Below are 23,993 nucleotides of genomic sequence, written 5' to 3'. Positions count from 1 at the left end.
ATATTATACTCATACTATTATATATACTGTAAAATAAATGTTCTTGAAATCAATGTACTGCTTTTACACATATAAATCCAATGTATTGCATTCAGTACAGTTATTTTGTATTGAATGCAATACAAATGGATTTTGAATTGTCCACAAATTGTCCACATGCACCGACGTCACCGGGAATTCCCCCGGTGACTCATCGGGTGCAGAAGCCGGCCGGAGGAAGAAGGAAGAGGACAGAGATCGCGGCAATGGACGATGCGGGACGCCGCCGATTAGGTAAGCGCTGTATTTACTTACCTTTCCATAGGTTTACCTACCCTGAGTGTGACTCGGGGTTACCTCTTTCAACAACTTTTTTCTACTCCGGGTCACACTCAGGGTTACGGCTAGGAAGGTTAAAAGAAACCCGCCAGCCCAGATTCACTCACCTAAACATACCTTTTGTGTTCTGTAAGCATGGTAAATCTTCAGAGTGTGTGTCCCCCCCCCACCAATCGCAGTGGTTTCCCCCTGGCTTGTATACCACTATAGGATGTACAATCCATTGGGAGCAACCACAACGAGCAACGGGGGCACAGCATCCCCATCCAACCATCTGGAAAGGTACGTGTATTAAGTTTTGACAGGTATGTTTTATTGTTATGTTTCCTTGTGCTAATTTATTGTCCCCCCCCCCCTTTAGATGTGTCCAGGCCCCACTGTATGTAAATTGTGTAGGATGTGTTTTCCTTCCCCTCACTATATGGATATATATGTAGTTGTTTTAAAGGTGAGCCACCTCTAGATAATATTCCATAAGTAGGTGGGTGGAGAAAAGAAAGAGGTTTGAGGCTCAGAGATTTTCATGCAAAGAGTGAAGTGGAGATTGGATGGTTTATGTTTAGAATATTCAATCAATACACTTCACTCTTTGCATGAAAATCTCTGAGCCTCAAACCTCTTTCGATGGAAAGATTTTTATTACAGAAAGCAGAAGTTGCATTTTTGTGCCTTTATTTTTATTCTTCAGATTTATCAAGTCATTGTCCTTTTTTTTTTTTTTTCCTCACCCTGACTTTTATACACTGATATACTTTAGGACCGCGGTTAAGCCTGTCCTAATGACCGCTAACCTTCCCTGTAGGATTTGATGCCGGTCCACAGCCAAACTGATTTGTATGCTGTATGAGACTTATAATAGCGTTTTGTGGTAGAATTCATGTAAACAGATTATGCTTTATGTACACATGTTCTGATTATGGGTTTAAACTCAATTTGGGATTTCCCATCCCTTCCTTGGCATGTTATCTCTCCCCTGGTTTCCATAGTAACCGCATCCCATACACAGAGACCAAGCATGTGTCTCTTTGTCTTCCTAGAAATACTGCTTGGTCTGGGGTCACATGATGCCACCCCAGGTCATGTGCTCCTCTCAGATCTTGGTTCCGCCCCCTGGATTTAACTCCGCGAGTCCTGCAATATATTATGTCTCCATTGCAGCTTCATATTTATTCTGTCCTAAACCTCTGGATTTGTTTTTTTACCTAATTAATCTTTTGTAATTATGCCTGATCAGAAAACGCTGCGATATCCTGAACAGGCCAACAATAATTATATGCTTTCGTCTTTATTGTGGCAACAATTAAACTAGGAGAAAATGAAATTATTGGTATATGAAACATGAAAGTGTATTTACAAAATAAAAAGTTCTACTGAGAACCCAGATTCCACAATTTCAGGGCCCCCCGGGGGCAATTGTAAGAGTCATTTCAGCTGCTCATTGTAGAGTTAATTATCCTGATCATTATCCATTATGGGCAGCATGGTGGCTCAGAGGTTAGCATTCTGGCCTTTGCAGCACTGGGTCCCAGGTTCGAATCTTGGCCAGGACACTATCTGCATGTCTGTGCGGGTTTCCTCCAACACTCCAAAAACATGCAGTTAGGGTAATTGGCCCCCTAAATTGACCTTAGACTGGATAGACATATGACTATGGTGGGGACATTAGAGTGTGTGCTCCTTTGAGGGTCAGCTAGTGACATTACTATGGACTTTGTACAGCGCTGCATAATATGATGGCGCCATATAAATACTGCGTAATAATAATAATAATATCCAGGCCTGGAAATTTTGTGTTGGTGATCCCTCTAGTGGGCAGTTTGGGTGTTGCAGTAAGAGTTGCAATGAATTCCAATGGGACCAATATTTTATCTCTTCATGGGAATCCTCTTATGAAGCTGCTCAGGACAATCTTGGAACTTTAGTTTGACGCTGGTAAAAAATAATTTTTTTTGGTCTAATAATGTACAATATAACTTAGACTTCCTTTCCCCCTGATCTCTGGTTTGACTGAGGGTATTTCTATGGAATGGAGGATCATACCTTTGTGATTGATAATTTTGGCAACGTGGAGGTGCAGACAATGCTAGTAAACATATGAGCAACAATACATGTATTAACTTTACAAATTTCTAATTGGGGAGTGGAAGTTAATCATTGGCAGAGACTTGATGCTGTCCTTCTCCTCTTATAGAGGTTAAAGCGTACTTAAACTATTTTTATTTTACATAAAAGGGTAGAAAACCATTTTATTTGAAGTAAAAACTTTGTTGTTTTTTTTTAAAGTGCAAGACCTTTTAAAAAAAAAAAAAAGGAGGTGCAGCACAATCCCTAAATTCTAGGCGATCAAGAATGGATGGGCGCGCAGAGCTTCATGGGATACCTACGTCACGCATCCGGGGAGGCTTTTGGCTGCTTTTTCTGCGCATGCCTGAGCATCTCGAGCATGCGCAGAAGAAGCCTTTTCATTAATCAGAAAAAAAATTGCCAATCTTACATAATGCGCAGTGAAATGCGCAGTTGTTTTTCATAATCTATCTCTCCCAATCTCAACGTCTGCGCAGTGCGAGTTTGGGTGACGCAGGAAGAAGAACCTGGAAGAAAAGCAAAGAAGATGTCGGTGCCCGGCGCTCCCTCTGCCAGGCCGAAGACAGATACCGGGACGACGTGGGACCTGATGGAAGAAACCTCCCAACGCATAGACTCATCTGCGGGATTGAAGGTGTGATTTTTTTGTTTTTGGTTTATTACCGCTTTAACCTTCCCTATAGCCTGCTGTGTTTTCATTCCTCCAAATGACCATTCTGTGAAGGAGCCACCCCAGTCTATGTAGGCGTGCCTATTCCCAATGACCACAGATGTTTCCTGGTTCCTGATGAATCAGACTCTGTTCCGCAAAAAGCGTAGAACATATGTATGAGACTACACACCATATGGTTTTGTAATGTGATTTCATAATTGTTTAAATTTATTTTCATTGACACAAATACAAAAGATTTCTATGCTTTAATAGCGTCCAAATATATGTAAGCTTTGTGTGGTTAGTAATGCCTTTAAAATCCCAGGGTTTGTCTTTCCAGTTTTTAGTTTTTTTAAGATTTAAAAGATTATTTAGTTTCTGGGGCTGTGTTTGCACACACTGGGGTCAAAATTGTCTATAATGATTGGGTTACCTATACTATTCACAAAGTGGAGATGAATTATTGAGTTATTGTTAGATATGTGTGGAGGTGACCATCTTGGTTAAGGCAGGGCTTTGTTTCCTCATGTTAGATCCTTCAGATATAGGGGGAAACAGTGAGCACCATGGTAGTAACATCAACAAATCTTAAACCATATCCCCTGAGACTTCCAACAAAAGCAGCAGTGCCTTAGTTCTCAGACTGTAGATATATCGCTATGGGACTTAAGCAAAAGAATGCCCTTGGAACCCCACAATATAAGGACTTGCAAACCTTTTTTTCAGGTGGAACTTCAAAAGGTAAATCTTTTTGGGTATTGTTTAGGTACAATTAAAGCGGAACTAAACTCGGTGGGTGGTGAACTTCTTCCATATGGCACATGCTCACCTTGTGCTGTTACTGCAGGGATAGACGAGACCATCTTCACCACAGGCTCTATGGTAGACTTCTGTGCATCCGACAGTTTCACTTGCTGATTGGATGATTAACTCCTTTCCTCCTGTCCTTCATTTTTATTCTTTATTACCTTTATTAATTAATTAATTTATTTTTTTTATTCTTATTTGTAACATTTCTTAGCTTTGCATAACTGGACAATGTATAAAATAAAATGCACACTTTTTATTAACAGTCAAACTTTTTCTAGAAAAAAGCTAACACTGGTCAAAATAGAAAAAAATACTTTTTTTTTTGTCTAGTTGACATAGAAATTATTATTTTTTTTTTTTTTATAAAACAATAGCGCAGAAAGCCTAAGAAATGTGATTCAAAGTAATGACAAAGTTATCGCTGAATAAAATTGGACCAGATTCAGTATAAAGCACAAGATATGAGCTGGTAAATGTAAAATGTGTGGTATCTGGGCAGAAATTTTTTAAGCTGGGTCAGAAGAAGCTGTAGGTGGGTGGCAGCCCCTGTATTGTGACCCAACTCTTCCGTAACCACCCAAAAACAGCAGGGTGGCTAATAAACAGTGCCGGGTGGTGCACCCAGCTAAAAGAGGCTGGGGAAAATACTGCTGGGTAATAACTGTTAACAAATCTCTAAAATAAGGGTTAGACTCCATATTTAGATTTGCACTGGCCACTGAATTGGTAATTTCCGTCCATCGGAAGGGACCACCTTGATTGTATGTTGAGGTGAAAAGAGGAACTTTATTTCTAGGTTTTTGTTAATGTTAAGGCTATTTGGATCTTCTTTGAAGCGAGCTACTTCTGGACATTCCACCTCCCATGTAATATTTCTGCCTTCCATTTCACTTTCCATTTTACTCCAGGCCTCTTTAATAGCTTTGATCTCTTTTACTGCCTTGTGCTGTGGATTTTTGACAGGTTTAAATGTGCCACTCTCACTGAGGTAGGGCTTTTTGTCATTGTTAAATACTTCGGCCATCCAAGATTCATCGATGACAAAAATTTGAACAATGCACGGACCTTTCTGTGTTAGGTGAGGAACTACCAACCTATTCTTCAAGATTTCACATCTCAACGCATATAGTAATGCCTTATGCTCATCATCCCAACACCAGTCATTCTTTTCACTTAATTTATATAAATCTTTTGCGAAAACTCCAAATCCCGGAGTAAATCTTCTTGCATCTTCCAACCTTGCAAGAATTGACCGTAACTCTCCAGCGCATGTTGGTGGTTTAATCTCATTTACTTTCTGCAGGTAGATTTCACCAAGTTGGATCCCCTCTGGAGTTATTTTTCTTCCTAAATATTCAACATGTGGCTGACATATTTGTTTGTCGTTTTTATTCATTTTAAAGCCGCTGTCCTTCAAATGTCTCCAGAGATGGTATGTGAGTCGGCGGCATTCTTCCTCATTATCTGCAGATATAAGCATCGAATCGATGTAATATGTTATGGGTTTTCTTTCATTTTGGGGCAGTTTATCTAGTACCTGGCCTAAAGTTTTGTTAAGTATGGCGGTTGTGTCCCGAAACCCCCCTGGCAGACGATTCCAGACGTACTGGTGGCCTAGGAAGGTGAAGGCTGTTTTGTACTTGGTGTTTGTATCTAAAGGAATCTGCCATTCTCCGTAGAACAACTTTATTACTGAATAATAATTACCCAGAGGTACACCTGCAATTACTTTATGTCTGTTTATCTCACGTCCTGGCAGCATTGGCTCTGCGCATTTATTTAAATCGTCAAAATGAAATTTAATTTTGACTTTCCCATTAGTCTTTATTCCAAGAGTAACAGATGAGTTACAGATGCTCTTGGTTCTCTCGATTATTCCCTTCCTCACCCAGCTTGCTATCACCCTTTTTGCATCACCGATCAGATACCCCCTTAAATATGTTTTACTTGCATAGCCTGGTTTTTCTGTGCCAGTGTCAATTAGCACTGGTGGTACATCGATGACAAGCTTTCTGTTTTTGTTGACCTCCAGTAACTCCATATCATGAAGTTGTTTCCATCCTATTATATTCTTCAGGTGATTTTTTGCATACAAAATATTCCCTGTGGTTGGTTTGTCATTAAAAAACACATTTCCTGTGATGAGCCTTCCCTCGATCTTCCCAGTACCCGTGTCCAGACATAGCTTATCATATTCCTCCAGTTTTTCTTCTTCTTCTGGGTACTCATTAAGTATCGTATAGTAAGAACAATCATCGCACACTGCTTTAATTTCAGTTTTCATTCCATTTTTTTCTATTTTCAGGGTCATTTTTGGTTCTTCTTGGTTCCTGAAAATGCAACATATTTATTACCAATAGGGAAATAGGCATCTTTTAGTGCATACACTGTAATAAAATAAACTGGGAATTGTTTGCCGAAGGAAAAATAAAGAACACCCCCATGGAAAGCATTCTCCTAGATGGTAAACTAATCCTAAAGAAAAAAGTGATTAGGCTAATGACCCATAAAATTGATGGATTCATTTTTTATAACCCTAATTAATGAAAACATCAATTTGTCACATGGAAAAAGAAATTTGGTATGAAGGCTACCATTGCTGACTTTTCTTTCTTAATATTCCATGATACTTGCCATCAGTAGCTGCAGTAGTTCCTTTACATATATACATGCACTAGATCATTGTTTCTCAACCTTTTTAACGTGTAACCCTTGAAATCTCTTTTAGGGAACCCTACTGTAATTATTATATCCACACTTCATAGTACATTAGCATGGTGATGAGTATGAAGAATGCCTCTTGCATTGCTGGCCAGTTGGAAGAATGTCACCCTTACAGATAGCCAAATTCCTCATTGCTGTCTGGAGGAACCCTGGTTAAAAATCATTGATTGGTCAAGAATCATTGATCAAGGACCAAGCAAGGAGAAGCGCTGTACTTCCTTATGGAGGAACGCACAGCAGGGTATCACTCACTCATCATCTTTACCTTTACATTGATAAGAACAACACTGTGTGTAAGGTGCTCATTCATTCTCCAGTCACTGGAAAATATTACAAAAGATCATTTCCAGAACAGAAATCTAACATGGCTTTAACCTTTGTCTGCGATGTAGTGTGCAGATTGGGACTTTTTGACTGCACATTTCAGGTCAGTGGTCTAAAAAACATTGTAACCATTGAACCCATATGACAGCCCTGCATTTATTTTTAGGAGGCAGCCTGCTATGCCACAACATTTTTTTTTTATTTCTACAAGCCTTTGTTCTTTGCTAAAAGCTTGGTGAAAAGTCTCAGTATACACTGATCCAGTGCAGTAATGAGCTTCTAAATATTTAATAGCACTAAAATAGTTTATAATATAAGCACTAATATATTTATATCTTTACTTGTATTTTGTAAATAAAGCTGTGCATAGTCCCATACAGAGTCACACATTCATGCACATTTATTCACTTGTTTTTATTTGAAGGAAGGAAAAGGTACATAATAGTACATAACATATTATCAGTAATAATAAAAAGTGAATACAACTGTAGTGTTCTCCCCAGTTCTATTTTAGCTGGGCACACCACCTGGGACTTTTTGGTAACCACCCGGCTGTTTTTGGGTGGTTACTGAAAAGTTTGTTCACAATACAGGGGCACTGGACAGTTGGGGCATAATAAAAATATGATGGAAAAATTTGAAGTACTAAGGGGGTGGGCATTAAATAGTTGGGACAAAGTATAGGGGTGAAAGAAAGCTGGCAGAATTATAGAGGTTACTGGATTCCTATGGCAACAACTACTGGAAACATTAAATTTGCCATGTGTTGCTCGCCACTTTTTGACCAACTAACTACAGCTTCTTCCTGCCCAGCTTAAACAAATTTCTGGGGAGAATACTGTAAATGTAATAATATAAATATACAGGATATTATTGTATTTATCCAGAACAAACAATAGCTTAGAGTAGTTATACAAATGTGGACATCTTTTTCAGTGCTGATAGGAAACAAGGTGTGGGACGGATGGCGGCTCCTGTATTGTGATCCAAAACAGCCGGGTGATAATGAAAAGTACTGGGCGGTGCACCTGGCTAAAAGAGGCTGGGGGAAACCTGGATAGGTATTTATTCAAGGGCTAGCCAACTCCAGTCCTCGGGCCAGACTTTGGTATGAACAGAAATAAGTTTTGTGTCTTTGTAAACCATTCATGTAATCATTTAGTGCTATACTAAAAAAAAAAAAAAGATTCAGATTCTGTATCTCGAGGATTTGACTGGACACCTCTGCTTTAATCAATCACTCAGGTCTACTAAACCTATCAAAGGCCCTCCATAGAATCAATTTATTGAGCTTTCAAATTATGTCAGCAAATAGATTGGCTTTTGCAGAATTTTATCCTTTATTTCTGATTGATCAAACAAATATCCTTTTGTGTGTCAGGGAACCAATGTCTGATCATTTCTGAATAGTCAAAAAATTATTATTATTAATAAACAGGATTTATATAGCGCCAACATATTACGCAGCGCTGTACATTAAATAGGGAATCCACTTGTGTGTTGGTGAACCAATGTCTGATCATTACTGATTGGTCAAACAAATATCAACTTGTGTGTCAGCCAGCCCACTATAATTCAGAATGGTGGAATAATATCCTATTGGTTGGTCACACACATAACCGATAAGTCGTATTTTTGTTAAATATTTTCTGTCTAGCATAATTCGATATTTCAATCGACCATGAATCCTTTGTTAGTGATATATCAAACCTAAAGGGATAAAAAATCGCTATGCCTTTGGTCACAACAACTTCTCTGTAAACCAGGTTCTTATACTATGTAGTTGATGGTAGATCCAAAAGGGGATTGTAAAGTCAAATTATAACATATGTGTGCTGCTTCCCCCACCTCCTAGATTGTAAGCTCTTTGGGGCAGGGTCCCCTCCTCTTCCTGTGTCACTGTCTGTCTGTCATTTGCAACCTCTATTTATTATACAGCTCTGCGTAATATGTTGGCACTATATAAATACTGTTTATTAATAATAATTTTATATAGTCAGGTTTCTGTTTCCTCTGATTGCTATCATATCTCTGGAGCTTTGGTGGCCTGGGGTATTACTTTGGCAAAGTTACCACTCTTTGCAGCACTTACTTTTGCATCCAGAGATAGTTATGGCATGTATAATAAATTGCCTGAGATTTTGCTGCATTTCCCCTATTACGAATAACAAAAAAGAACACCTATTTAATGTACAGCGCTGCGTAATATGTTGGCGCTATATAAATCCTGTTTAATAATAATAATAATAATAACACAATATGCTAGATGGATTACCTTGGGTAATGTGTTGTATACATCTTCTTTCAGTTTCACCAGACTTCTATTGTTTGTACTCTGTTCCGCAGTTGCAGTTGGGCTGTACAGGGAAAATGTCACTTCTCCAGGCAGGTCAATGGCAGGATAAGGTAGAAGCAATCAGGTCTGTCTCTGTAAAAAGTGAAAGCAAAATCCAGAGCTGAGTCTAATCACTGAAAACATCTGTTAGAAAAGGAAAATCCCTGGCCACAGCCCAGTCTGTCTGTTGGGGTAAATATTCACTCCTCTAGGAGGGATTAATACACTCAGCCCTCCCCTTGCAAGAGAGAGGTTACAAATGTTGCTTCATATTTGTCTTTCTTCCAATCAACTTTTTTTTTTTTTTTTTTTTTTTTTTTTAACAGGGCAGCTATTTTCATAAACAAAAATTGATAAAGTATATCTAAAGCCAAAACTTTTTTTATTATTATTAAACTGTATTTCTAAAGCGCCAACATATTACACAGCGCAGTACAGTACATGCAAATAGAGGTTGCAGATGACAATTACAGACAGGACAGACAGTGACACAGGAGGAGGAAGGGACCCTGTTCTGAAGAGCTTACAATCTAGGAGGTGGGGGAAGTATCACACAATAGGAGGGAAGATATGTAATGGTGGCAAGTAGTGAGGGTTTTAAGAGACAGAAGAAGACGGGAAGGCAAGTTTGAAAAAATGGGTTTTCAGTGCTCTTTTAAATGAGGATAGAGAGATAATAGTTAAAACCTTATAAGCTGTGCACAACAGACAAATGTTGTTGTAAATAAACGATCAGCGACCGGATAACGTACAACTGCTTACGAATGATGACCATACGATTGTTCGCAAACGATGCCGAAGGACTGTGCAGACAACAGATGTGGTCTGAAGAAGATTGCGAAGCGATGAAGAAACAGAAATGACATGTTTTTGTTTGAGTGAAAAAGATATGTGCTTCTGTTTGTTGTACAGACCTTCTGACGTCACTTTCTTTTCACCACCACTCACGGATGTGTGCTAGCATGGCTGACTGTACGAAATCTACAGTGTTCAACCCAGAAATTGTTTTAAGCTGAGTGGGAAGAAGCTGTAGGTGGGATGGCAGCCCCAGTATTGTGACCCAATTCTTTAATAACCACAGAAATCAAAAGGAGGAAAGAAAGTCTATCTTAATTGAAATTTTAGTGCCCACCCCAGTCATATCAGATAAATTAAAAAAAAAAGAGAAAATGGGGTTTTATAGGCAAAAGTAGGTTATTATTAATATATTCACAGCATACAATGCACATTTAATACCATAATATAACATGAAGAAAACAGGGTAGTTTGTCCCCTTGTATACATTCCAGGAAGAGAGAACTAAGTATACTAGATAATGTACTTTCTGACTTAATGTATGTAGAAAGGTGATATAGCGTGTCCCGATGCGTTTTGCCTGAATAGGCTTCTTCAGGGGACTAATGAGCATCAGATTTTACACTGTATACAAAAATATATAAATATATGAGAGAAAAGTATAATAGGTGGTTTTACATATACATACATAGATAAATTACACCAACAAAGAATTACGGACAAATCATAATAAAGGTAATGGTAAGTATAATGGTAAGTATAGTAGCATTACATGATTAAGGTTAGATTGTTGGAATAATTAAGGGTGGAGTAATGCTGAGATAAATTCCTCAGGAATTGTTGTTGTCAAAAGGAAAACATATGTACATCAATTAGAATATTTGTTAACAAGTTTTGCATGATATTATGGTGTAATATTCAATAGTGTTACAGAGAATATATGCAGTGTGGTCAGATAAATTGGTTCTATAATGATGGTGCTAATAATAATGGGTAAGAGTAGCCATATACTTACAGTTTATTGTCTGAGTGAGAAGTTCAAAAATCAATCGATACCACAAGTCAAAATAAAAGGTAGACACAGAGCAGGTACTGGGAATGGCAAGTAATGATAAAAATCAATATTGGAAACAGTATCATAATGTGTGATGGTGTAGTTTGTACTATGATAATAAATGATAACTTGGAGTTTGTAATTAACATTATTTGACAATATATAGGTGTTATGATAAAGTGAATATTTGGTGCTATCATGTAGGTAATAATGTAGAGGTTATGGTGATGGAGATGAATGACCATGTCCTTACAGTTAATTGCCTGAATAAGGAATTCAGAAAGGCAGTGATACCACAAGTCCAGTTACAAGGTAGCCTCAAAGCAGACACTGGAAATTGTAAATGGTAAGAAAAATCAATAAATTGTCCCAAATAATTCCTTATTGGAAAAAAGATCAATGAACATTGCAACGTATTGTTATTAATGTATAAAGTGGTGGTAGATCTAAGTTGCAAAGGTTATTAATAATGATGATGTTATAGATCTATAGTTATTCAGGTCTGCAGCCATATATGTGTACAAAAAAGTGGGCCTACGAGTGAAATAAACCATATAAATAAGCAAATAATAGTGTAATGAGAATTTCCTTTGAAATTATATGGAAGGCATCTGCAGCAAGGTGCCTGGTGGTGGTGCTATGGCAGGAAAATAGCAGCAAGAAAATGGCTGCTACACTGGCCCTTTAGGAAAGTGTTTTTTATTGTAATGAATGGGGATGAAGTATGAACAGAGTTTAGATGTCAGGGGAGGGATGAATGACTAGTGAAACAAATGCATGATGGTGAATAATAGAAGGAATTTACTTTGATAAGAGTGTTAAACCAGAGTACCATGATCACAGTGCCTATGTATAAAGATGATTATTAAATAATGCATACAAACAATATAATATTAATTAGCCCGTATCATCAATTATTGATAATTATCATATTATTGATTGTTGCTTATAATGTAACAGATGGCTGATTGAGTTAAAGAATCATTATCACCATTATATTATTAAATTGAGTCATAAACAAAAAAGTTAACTATAGGGTAATCCACTAGATCATAAATATGTAAATACAGAAAAGGGCAAATATACTGTAATATATCAATATCAAGGAAATGTTATACAATTATCTTATACAGGTATTGTAATACATAAGTTACAGAACTTGAATGCTAAAACAGTTCATATACAGTGGCAAAGCTAATTACGTAGCAATTATAATGATATGATTGTAAAAATTCATAATAGGAATACTTGAATAAATTAAAAATTATTTAACTATCCACAAACTAATTGAGAAATTGCATATCATGATAATGATTAAAAGGTGCAGTGTTAATGAGCGGAATGATTTTGGAATATTAGCATATGACAATAGATGTTAACTACAATAGGCAAAATCATATTTGAAAAGAAGAGAGAGAGGGTGCTTACCAATACTAAAACAGATCAGGTATTAGGAATTTGATAGAAAAGATAGCTAATCATATTGTTCAGGCCAGGTGCTACAGTTGCTTGTAGGTTTATAATCCACTTGCATTCAGTTTGTAGCAGTTTTTTGTCTAGATTCCCTTCTCTAGGATTACTACTACAGTAAGGGAAAGAAGTATTTGATCCCCTGTTGATTTTGTACAATTGCCCTCTGACAAAGAAATGACTGGTCTATAATTGTAATGGTAGGTTTATTGTAGCTGTGAGGGACTAACAACAAAAGAACCCTCAAAAACCCAGTGCTCAAAAGTCAGAGCTTAATGTGCATTGTAATGAGTGAAATAAGTATTTGATCCCCTATCAACCAGCAAGATTTCAGGCTCCCTGGTGTCTTCCCTGTATGCAGGTAACGAGCTGAGATTAGGAGCACCCTCTGTAGTGAAGTGCTCCTAATTCAAGCTTGTTACAGTACCTGTATAAAAGACACCTGTCCATAGAAGCGATTAATCAATCACAGATTCCAAACTAGCCACCATGGGCAAGACCAAAAAGCTGTCCAAGGATGTCAGGGACAAGTTTGTAGACCTACACAAGGCTGGACTGGGCTATAAGACTAACGCCAAGCAGCTTGGTGAGAAGGTGACAACAGTTGGCGCGATAATTCGCAAATGGAAGAAACACAAAATAACTGTCAATCTCCTTCGGTCTGGGGCTCCATGCAACATCTCCCCTCGTGGAGTTGCAATGATAATGAGAACAGTGACAAAGCTACCCAGAACTACACGGGGGGAACTTGTCAATAAACTCAGGGCAGCTGGGACCATGGTCACTAAGAAAACAATTGGTAACACACTGCACCGTGAAGGCCTGAAATCTTGCAGAGCCCGCAAGGTCCCCCTGCTCAAGACAGCACATGTACAGGCCCATCTGCAATTTGCCATTGAACATCTGAATGATCCAGAGGAGAACTGGGTGAAAATGTTGTGGTCAGATGAAACCAAAATTAAGCTGTTTGGCATCAACTAAGCTTGCCATGTTTGGAGGAGGAGGAATGCTGCCCATGACCCCAAGAACAGCATCCCCACTGTCAAACATGGAGGGGGACACATTATGCTTTGGGGGTGTTTTTCTGCTAAGGGGACAGGACACCTTCACCGCATCGAAGGGACAATGGACGGGGCCATGTACCATCAAATCTTGGGTGAGCACCTCCTTCCTATGAAAATGGGTCGTGGATGGGTATTCCAGCATGACAATGACTCAAAACACACAGCCAAGGCAACAAAGGAGTGGCTTTGATAGACTTATTATTCTTTAACGCTGTAAGTGCTTTTTTTGTGTTTCTGGGTAAATTTTACTGATAATGGTCGTCTCATTATGGAGTTGTTGAATGTCTTTGCTGACTTCTTCAACGAAAATCTGAATCCAAGGGTTTTGAAATATTTGAGGAAAGAAGGTGGACTTCTGAAAAATGGTTTTCTGGAAAATGGATCTGGGTTCATCAGAGTGGTGGTGATTGTAGTGGTGGAATCTTCCTCAATGGTTTCAACATGTGTTTGTTCGTTTTCCATGGCTAGAGAGTATAGATCTTTTGAAGACCTGGATTTCCAGGGCTTTGAAGTCTTTTGGGGTTGTTTCCTGTTGGTGCTTGGAACTCTGTCAAACATGTATGTATGTATATGTAAAACCACCTATTATACTTTTCTCCCATATATTTATATATTTTTGTATACAGTGTACAATCTGATGCTCATTAGTCCCCTGAAGAAGCCTATTGAGGCAAAACCCGTCGGGACACGCTATATCACCTTTCTACATGCACTACAGACATTAATTTAGAAAGTACATTATCTAGTATACTTAGTTCTCCCCTTCCTGGAATGTATACAAGGGGACAAACAACTCTGTTTTTTTCATGTCATATTATGGTATTATATGTGTGTTGTATGCTGTGAATATAACTCACTGAATATATTAATATTAACCTACTTTTGCCTATAAGACCCTGTCTTCTCTTTTTTCTATTTATCTTCAAAAACCACCCAAAAACAGCTGAGTGGCTACTGAAATGTGCCGGGCGGTGTGCCCAGCTAAAAGGGGCTGGGGGGGGAACACTAAAGCCAGATATCAATAGATTATCAGAAGAATAAATCTTCCAGGCCATTTGTCTTCCCTTGCCTGGGAATCTCCTTTGTTTGTTATCGTTTATCTCTAGTTCCAATAACAATTACAGAATGAGGAGTCCCTAAACTTTCAGACATTGTCCATTTTAAATGACAATTATCTAGAGTGTGTACAAGGCTTTAGCTGTCTGAACAATTGACAATTTATTCTTGTTTTCTGAACCTTGGTAGACTACTAATCCCTAAACCAAACAACTTAAAGTGGAAAGAAAGTGAAAATAAAAAAAATCACACTTACCTTTAGTCCTGCAGATCCCTCAATGGCTCTGGAAGTTTCTTTGATCCAGTCCCCCTTCATCAAAGAATTCTTATTCGTCCCGGCGCTCCCACAAGTGCAAGATGTGAATCTCACTGCGCATGCTTGGGATTGGCATCTCTTTCTCCTTAGTGCAAAAAATGCCCTTCTGCGCAGCCAGAGCCTCCAGGGATGCATGATGTAGGTATCCCAGGAGGCTTTGCCGTCCCATTCAGTCTCATATCAAAACTTAAATTTATGGTGCATGGTGCACCTTAAAAAAAATGGTTGCACTTTAAAAAAAAAAAATTATACATTTTTACTTTATAGTTCAATACTTCTTTATTAGCAAATTTTAAAAGGATACATAACAGGTCACATACAAAATACAAATAAACAGAAAGTATAGCAACTAGATCTTACAGTATAAGGAAAGGAAAGTGTAAAACACTAGACAAGAGAAAAGGAGAGCGGAAAGAGGAAATGTAAAGAGCTAAACATATAAAATACCAATACAATGTCAATAAAACACCAATTTTGCCAGCCAATACAAAAGAAAAATACAAAAACAAGATATAGTTAGTCACAAAATCCACTGTACACCTTCTATCAACTAACCAACAACATTACAGGAAGAATGAAGAAGCCAAAGTTCCCATTTAGCCAAAAATTTGTCATAATTAAAATTAAGAATAGCAACTGTCCTTTCATACGCACAACAAAGATTCAGATCCGCTATACCATCTCTATGGCTAGGGATTTGAGTAGTCTTCCACAATTTGGTAATATGCATTTTTGTAAGTAAAAGAATCTGAATAATAATAGATCTGGTGCGGGGAGGGAACCGTCCTGTATCTAAATGCAGAATAACCATCTCAGGCATGGGTAAAATTTGTATAGCTGTGATATCAAAGATCAGCTGGAATATAAGATTCCAATAGGATCTAAGAGATTTACAATACCAAAAGATATGTGGCAATGATCCTATTTCACCGCAGTTTCTCTAACATTGTGCCGAGTGGGAGTCAGAAAATTTAGACAATTTATAGGGAGTCAAATACCAGAAATTAAGTGTACGTTGAAAGAGATCCCAATGGTTTTCACATCTAGTAGCTTTATAGGTGTTTCTAATGGCGGCAGCCCAATCATCAGGGGTATATTTTATACTCAAATCTTTAGTCCATCTATGCATATTGGTGGAAAGGGAAAACTCCAAATTTCCATTAAGTAAATTATAGTATTTAGTTATACTATTTTTATGTGATAAGGGCATTTGAAAAAGATGGTTCAACGATATGTGTATATATAGTTCGGGCTGAAGATTATTCTTTTTACCTAAATGCCTGATTCTCCAATAAGTATAACGTTCAATATCAGCCAAATGGTACGCTGTCTGCAATTCGTCAAACGACTTGAGGCCATATGAAGTGAAAATATCTCTTAGCTCACTTATACCACAACCCCCCCATCTTGATAAGTTAAGCTGTGGAATAAGTACTTACAGAACTTTTAGATCAGTATATATAGTCAAATGAGTACATTTTACTTTAAACAAAAGAGTTGTCTACCCTTTATGAAAAGTAAAAATGTTGAGTTTAGGTCCGCTTTAAAGCTAACTGTAAAGTTGCTACCGTAATATTTTGCAATCCCTGGTTCCTACTTTTCCCCTGATCACAATGTAATGTAGGTATTAAATAAAACCAAATAGTTTTTTTTTACATAGTTGATTTTAGATCCAGTGACATTTATCACAAAGTTAGTGCAGTATAGGCGGCTCATGGTGGGAGGGTCCAGAATGGTTCTGTACATAGCTTCCTGAAAGCTGCAGGAACACTTGCATGTGATGCTGAGCCTTTTTGAGTGAAAGAACTGAAAACCAATGAGTGAGATAAAAATGGGCATGGAATGGGAAGAATGAGGCTGGATCCTCCGGACAAGAAATGAGGAGGGATCTATAAGCTTTTCTGCAGATTCTTTTGCATGCAGTGAATGGCTGACGTTGTACAGTGACATCAGAGTCTGAAATCAGGAACAACTGTAAGGTAAAGCTTGAGTTCAGCCACAAATCATTTGCCCCATTTAAAAAGGTAATTAGGAAGCAAGAAAAGGGTGTAAAGACATCTCCATCATAGCAACACCACAACATTTTTAAATTTTCCTGCAAATATAAAATGTTATGCAAATGAAATGAAAATTGCAAACTTATCTAAAGTCAAGCACTGTTTACACGGAGAGGAGGTGTCAGTTAGCTGTGATATCCTGTGTGGGGTACAAATACTGTCATTATTGATGAAAATGATCTAATGAAGACAACAAAATGTGAACAAATGCCAGAAAGTGGCAAAATGGCAGTACCATTGATGCAGGTCATTGTTGTTTTAGTTATGGAATATTATAACCATCATGAAATTCATACAAATCAGATGGCAGATAAAAGAAGAAACGGTCCGCCATCGCTTTTCAGCGCTCTGTCATATGAATTTTCTCGATGAAGGAATCTTGGCCCCATTGTTCATCCCTTGTGCACCTGAATGGGGCAGACAGTCAGCCTCTGCATTTTAGGAGCCGCTTTTCACACCTCCGCTCTGTGGATTCTCTAATGACAGATTTTTGACCCTGCTGTTCAATACCGTTACATCTAGCACAATATATCTGCTTTATTTATTTATACCTTTCTTTGAATTGCTTTGTCTAATCTATACAAAACCCTTATCAGATATATAGAACACATAGTCTAGGTATAAGGGGAAGAGGGGGAAAGAAAGAGGTATAAGGCTCAGGAGATTTTGTGCAAAAATAAATCAAGTGTCTATTTTTCAAGTTACAGTTAGTACATACATCAAAGGTACATATTATTTATTTTAAGCTCAATATTTATTTATTTATACCCCTGAAGAAGCCTATAACAGGCGAAACGCGTTGGGAATCATGAGACCGTAACAGGTCCCCTTCTTACCTTGTTTTCAATCTTTATGTACTTTGTATGACATTGGAAGGAGTCTTATGTCTAGATTAAAGTACCCAAACCCTGTGACAATAACAGGCATTTGGATGTTGAGCTTAAAATAAATAATTTGTACCTGTAAAATACACACTTGATTTATTTTTGCACAAAAACCTCCTGAGCCTGAAACCTCTTTCTTTCCCCCTCTTCCCCTTATACCTATACTATGAGCTCTAAATATTCAACAAGAGGTTGGCTCAACACAACCTTTATGAAACAAAGACAAGAAGCAACACCAAAAACGAAGATATATAGAACAGACAGACAAGCATCATATATTAGCGCCACTTTTCACACCTCTGATGCGACTTTTCCATCAACAGATTGATGAGCTGTATTTGTGTCCTTCATGTGATATCTCTGCTTACTGCCATCTTTTCACGTATTCTCTGCTTGTGTGTTTAAAATTTGTCATGTATAACAGCTTGATATTTGCCTGATCTGCTATTGTCCACACCCGCTTTTCAGTAAACTTTCAGTTTTTGGGTGGTTATTAAAGAGTTGGATCACAATACAGGGGCTTCCACCCACCTACAGCTTCTTCCCACCCAGCTTAACACATTTTCTAGGTGTGTACAAGGGTCTTGTTCTGTGGTCTGTTAAATATTTGGTCTGTTGGCAGTTTATAAAATATAGAGTAATATTTTGAAGAATGTGTTATCTTTCTTAGCGACATGCATCACCTTTGATGGCATGTATAGTGCCCATCTATGATTTTGTTACACATATAGGTTTATATGCAAATGTCCTTTCTTCACTTTAAAATATTTTCTGAAAAAGAGGAACATCAAATCTGCGAAACACGTTGAAGTAATTCGTGGCATTCATATCGTCATGTTATCATTACTGATATTTCTATGATTCTGCTAACCTGGGTGCTTCTTATTGGCACCATCTTTTGTATAGACTTATACATGCCCAGACAATAATTTTGACATGTTCCAGCCACGTTAAAAAATATTAAAAAGAAGGGAGTGGGGGGTAGCATCCCTCTTTAGGGTCTTTCTTTAAAAGTACAACCAACCAGGGTCATAAATTTCCTCTTATCAGATATTTTTTAACCAACATACTTCCAGACCTTCTAGTTTACAACACCCATGTAAAAGTTGGATCTTTGTGTCTCCAGGTGTCAAGTAGAAATAGTGTACCTTGCTAACTCAAAAACGCTACTATAAACATTGTGATTTCTGAGACATCCCTGTCTGGAGTGGCAGCGGGTGGCACAGACAGTATTAGGGAGCAGAATCATAACTGTGGTTGTCAAGGGCAATGATGAGTGCTTCCGTCTAAGCACGTGGTGGCAGTCCACCTGTGATGGTGTATTTGGCAAGGGGTAACAGAGTGGGTAACCTTGCCCCATGAATGGCCCTCCTCAGCCTGCTGGTGCATGGATGGTTACTGAGATTGTTTAATGGTAATGATTTTGGTTTATCCCTTAGCAGTTAAAATTCCTATTGATTTTCAGCAGTTGTCCCCTCTCAGTGGTTCATTGATCAGCCCGAGCAGATTGATTACTTAGCGAGACCGCTTTACACATGCTAGATTTTTATCCGAGGACGATAACCACAATTTGTTTCTGGTGATAATCATCTAATGTGTGACTTTGCTAAATAGTGTAACTCAAAACTGCCTATCTCAGCATGTGCTTGAGCTAGTGGTTAAGTTGTGATTTCACTTCTCCTGTCAGCTCAGGATGTTTATTTATAAGTGAGAAATCTGAAATAAAATGAAAGAAAGGAAATCAACTACATTCATAAATACATTGCTAAATACATTTTTAAGCATTACTTTATTTTTAATTTGTGTTAACAAAATGGAGCTCGCACAAAGGTGGGATTTTTAACTTTACCAAAATCTTTCAACTGTGTATATTGGCCAATAAAGTTATTACCTGCAATGACTTTCCTTCTTCTGCTACTGCCCAGATTCTCCACCCACTAGGACAATTTTCTGCATGAGTTTGGGGCAGATCTTACCACGGTTCCTGAGTCACCTATGACCATGCAATCGCTGTTTAGAATTTGTGCTGTGGTGCCAGCATTGGGATTTGCCTCTTCCACAAAGCAGCAGTTTGCTGTGCACCTGGGAGCTGCCTGCCATACAATTTTACACCACGGGGTCCTAACTGGCTAAGGATTGAATTTTAGCATAGAAAGTGTATGCATTCACTTTACTTTAATATTTGTCATTTAGAGTTATATTTTGGGTTAGTACATTGCAGTGCTTTTCATTTTGCCCCAACATATTACCAGTTGCAGGGCTGTGCTAACTCACAGGTGGAAGTGTCCCGGTTCTGCTGGAAGCTGTTAGAAAAATATTTTTTGGTTCAAGTGTTCCTAATTTAAAACCACCATACTCATCTGGCCCTATTCCCTTGCAGGGCACTGACATCTTGTTCTCTTCCTGGAGATGACCTTTGCCCATCTTTATTGACCATGCCAGGATGATGTAATATTCATTCCCAGCATTTGCAGGGGAAGCCGGGATTGTCGAGTATTCTGGCAACCAAAGCTGAAGCTACACATGCGCAACTCCGCTTTTTTGACAGACACCCCAAGCAACCAGGCAGGGAGGAGGGATTATTGCAGAAGGAATTTGCGAATGTGTAACTTGGATCCTAGTATGGTCAATATGGATTACCTTGGTTCCCAATGCAATTGTATCTTTGAAAACTATAGAAATGCTCTTAGATATCTTTACACCCACGTAAATGTGAGCACAGTAGAAAATCATTAAGCAAGAACATTGTTCTCGTTTATAAAACCGCAGACTGTATACCACAAACGAATGTAACTGTCTAATGCTTATGTATTTCTGTCTTATAAGTCCTTTGTCATATTCAGTACAAAAACCGAGTTCATCTTTTGTCTCTGGATTTTATAGACTTTGGTGTTTTTCTTGTGAAGAATTGTTCCCATCTGCTCACTAACCTTGACATTCCAGAACAGTGATAAATGATGGCTTTTAATTAGAATGTTCCTTCCTTGAGATACAGACTATGCAGTTTTATCTATGAATAAAGACATTTCAGGGTGTAAAATAATTGGTGTTAGTCGGGACGGCATCAAGAATTCTGTGGGAATAACCGGAACGTGTGTGATCGGAATGATACACGGGGTACATCAGGATTAGCTGAACAGTTGTGAGGCCTAAGGTTACTAAGGTGAATGGGTAACATAGGGTCTATATCCCACCAAAATTTAGAAATGTTGTCCTAAAGGTGCATTAAAAACTATATTTGTTTTATGCCTTTATCTTGAGTTGGTATGTTTTTATAGCCTTTATATTTACATGAGAACAGTATGGTGTCTCAGTGGTTAGCACTCTGGCCTTTGCAGTGCTAGGTCCCAGGTTCAAATCTGGGCCAGGACACTATCTACATGGAGTTTGCAGGTTCTAACCGTGTTTGCGTGTGTTTCCTTCAGGTACTCCAGTTACTTCCACCCCAAAAAACACAAAAGTTCTGTCAATTGCCCATAGATTGTGGTGGTAATGATATATTACTATGGTAGGGACATTAGATTGTGAGCCCCTTTGAGGGACAGTTAGTGACATGACTATGGACTTTGCAAAGAGCTGCAAAATATGTGGTCAGTTTATAAGTACTGTGTAATAATAATATTAATAATGCATAATATGGCCAGTTTGGTTGCCAACAGTGGAATAGGACAGGGGTCAGGGGGACAGGGGTGATTAAGACATACCTAGCCCCTGGGGTACTTCCAGAGGTTGCTAGGGGGTTTCTTGAGTTACAAGGGGACCAGTAGGGGTTTGGGAGGTTTTTTAAGCCCATGGCCTTGCTCATATTTTGCAAATGGTTTGATTTTGTCAAGCTGTAACACTAAATGGAAGCAGATTACCTACTATGTTTTAGCCTTTGTTGATGGAAGCCCTTAAAGGAAAGGTTTATAGGCACAAAGACAATGTCCATGCTATTCTTTAACTAGGGCCCTAGAGAAGTTGGGGCTCTGGGCGATTGCCTTAGAGCCTGGTGAGCTTAAGCAAAATCTTTACAAGAATATAAAATTTTGCTACTCGACCCTGTAAAAATAAAATAAGAATACTAAATAAACATTTATATCGCCAAACTTCAACTCATCACCCTGAGTTATCACATTTTTACTGTAAACTCATTTTATAAAGGATTTTCTAATAAAAGATCCAACAGAAAGTCCTCTCGGGCATATTTCCTGACTCTGCTGCTCTTCATTTTGGAGCTTTGGGGGTTTCCCCATCTATCTATTCTTATTACTAATTTTCCTGTTTACTTTAATTAACAAATCTTAAGCTACGTACACACGTCAGATTTTTATCGCCCGATAATCGGCATCGGCCAATTATCGGGCGAAAATCTGCCGTGTGTACAGTCGGTGTCGTCCATCGTCCGGACGACCGACCTGCCGGATCCACGGACGATGGACGACAGCCGATCCTAATGAAAGGGAAGGGGAGAGCGCGCAGCAGGGTGCCGCTCCGTCGCTCTCCCCCTCCCCTCTCCATAGAGCATGAACGGTGCTGTATGTACAGCACCGTTCATGCATCGTGCACTCCCTTGTCGTTGGAAAGGATCGTGAAAGATCCTTTCCAACGACAAAAATTGGAAGTGTGTACGCAGCTTAACATGGAACGAGCTCATGATACTGATACTAACAGATGTTCAGATGCAGAAACCTAAATGCAGGACTGTTATCATTAGAGGCCTTGTGATAAGTTGAAATTGTTGAAATGTTTAACTGTCCAGCACTTAAACCACCTTCATTTACATGTAAAAATATACATTAAAATAAGGTTTAAAACAAATACCTTGATGTGACCACTTATGTTAAGAGGTTCTCTAAAATACAAACATACTGAAAAAGGTGTCAGAAAACCAAAGAAGGAATATGTGCTAATTTTAATATTTTTATTACAGGATGTATTATGTAGCACCAGCATATTATGTAGTACAGACTATTACATAGCTTGCCAATTACAGAATGTGTTCAGTATTATATATAACCAGTACTGATCGATCTGTATGCTTCCTGTGCAGGTTGCCCCCGCGGTGAATATCAATGCAGCAATAAGTTGTGTGTCGCTACCAGCTTTGTGTGTGACGGCGTGGATAATTGCGGTGACAACAGTGATGAAGAAGATTGCTCTATCATCACTTGTAAAGCGGGGCAATTCCGATGTGGGAAAGGGATCTGCATTCCCGATAAATGGCTGTGCGATGGACAGGCTGACTGTGCAGATCAGTCAGACGAATCTGAGGATCGCTGCGGCCTGAAAAGCCAGCCTCAGGCGGTGACGCAGTGCGGAGCGCAAGAGTTTCGCTGTGGCAACGGCAAATGTATTCACCTGAACTGGAGATGTGATGGAGACGAGGACTGTAAGGACAAATCTGATGAGAAAGATTGTCGTAAGTACAGTGTAAAATCTTAGAAGCTGGTTGTGTGTAGCAGAGTATATTTGTTGGTTAAAAGGTCCAAGAAAATAAAGCAGAACTACATATATGTGAAGTTTTAAAGCGTACCTAGACAACCCTTTTATGTAAGGTAAAAATTCTGACAATTGCATGGAGATCGAGAATGAATGGGAGCGCAGAGCCCCCCGGAAATACCTACGTCACGCATCCCAGGAGGCTCTTGGCTGCTGCTTCTGCGCATGCTTGAGCTTCTCAGGCATGCACAGAAGGAGCCCTTTCGCCAAAAAGGAAAGAAATTGCCGATCCCACGCATTAGCTGTGAGAATTGCAAGTTTTTTCCCATCTACGTCACCCGATCTCATGCCTGCGTCAGGTGACGTAGGAAGAACAACAGAGAGGAGATGGCAGCGCCTAGCGTGCCGGCCCGAAGACAAATGCCGGCACGACGCGGGACCTGATGAAAGAGACCTCTGGATCGACTGCTCTGCAGGATTAAAGGTAAGTGTATTTATTTTTTGTTTTGGGTCATTTATGGGTTTACTTCCCTTTTAACTCACTGAAGGATTTTGATTCTGTTAGCCTGTTTTTTAATATACTTCTATACCCTACTGTGCAGCCAAGCAAGCAGAAATGCTATTTTGT

General features: G+C 38.7%; 1 protein-coding gene across 1 annotated transcript in view; it reads left to right on the top strand.

Annotated features, from left to right (window-relative positions):
* LRP8 (LDL receptor related protein 8) overlaps window positions 1-23,993 on the top strand; it is a 60,436-nt gene that overhangs the window by 5,596 nt on the left and 30,847 nt on the right. Inside the window, exon 2 of the mRNA XM_072419670.1 lies at window positions 22,977-23,345. Coding sequence (XP_072275771.1) covers window positions 22,977-23,345 — 369 coding nt within the window. The remainder of the gene's footprint in view (window positions 1-22,976; window positions 23,346-23,993) is intronic.

The sequence above is a fragment of the Pyxicephalus adspersus genome, chromosome 8 (assembly GCF_032062135.1).
Source record: "Pyxicephalus adspersus chromosome 8, UCB_Pads_2.0, whole genome shotgun sequence".
In the NCBI taxonomy this organism is placed as follows: Eukaryota; Metazoa; Chordata; class Amphibia; order Anura; family Pyxicephalidae; genus Pyxicephalus; species Pyxicephalus adspersus.
The sequence above is the reverse complement of the archived record's forward strand: the minus strand, read 5'-3'. Positions and strand labels throughout refer to the sequence as shown.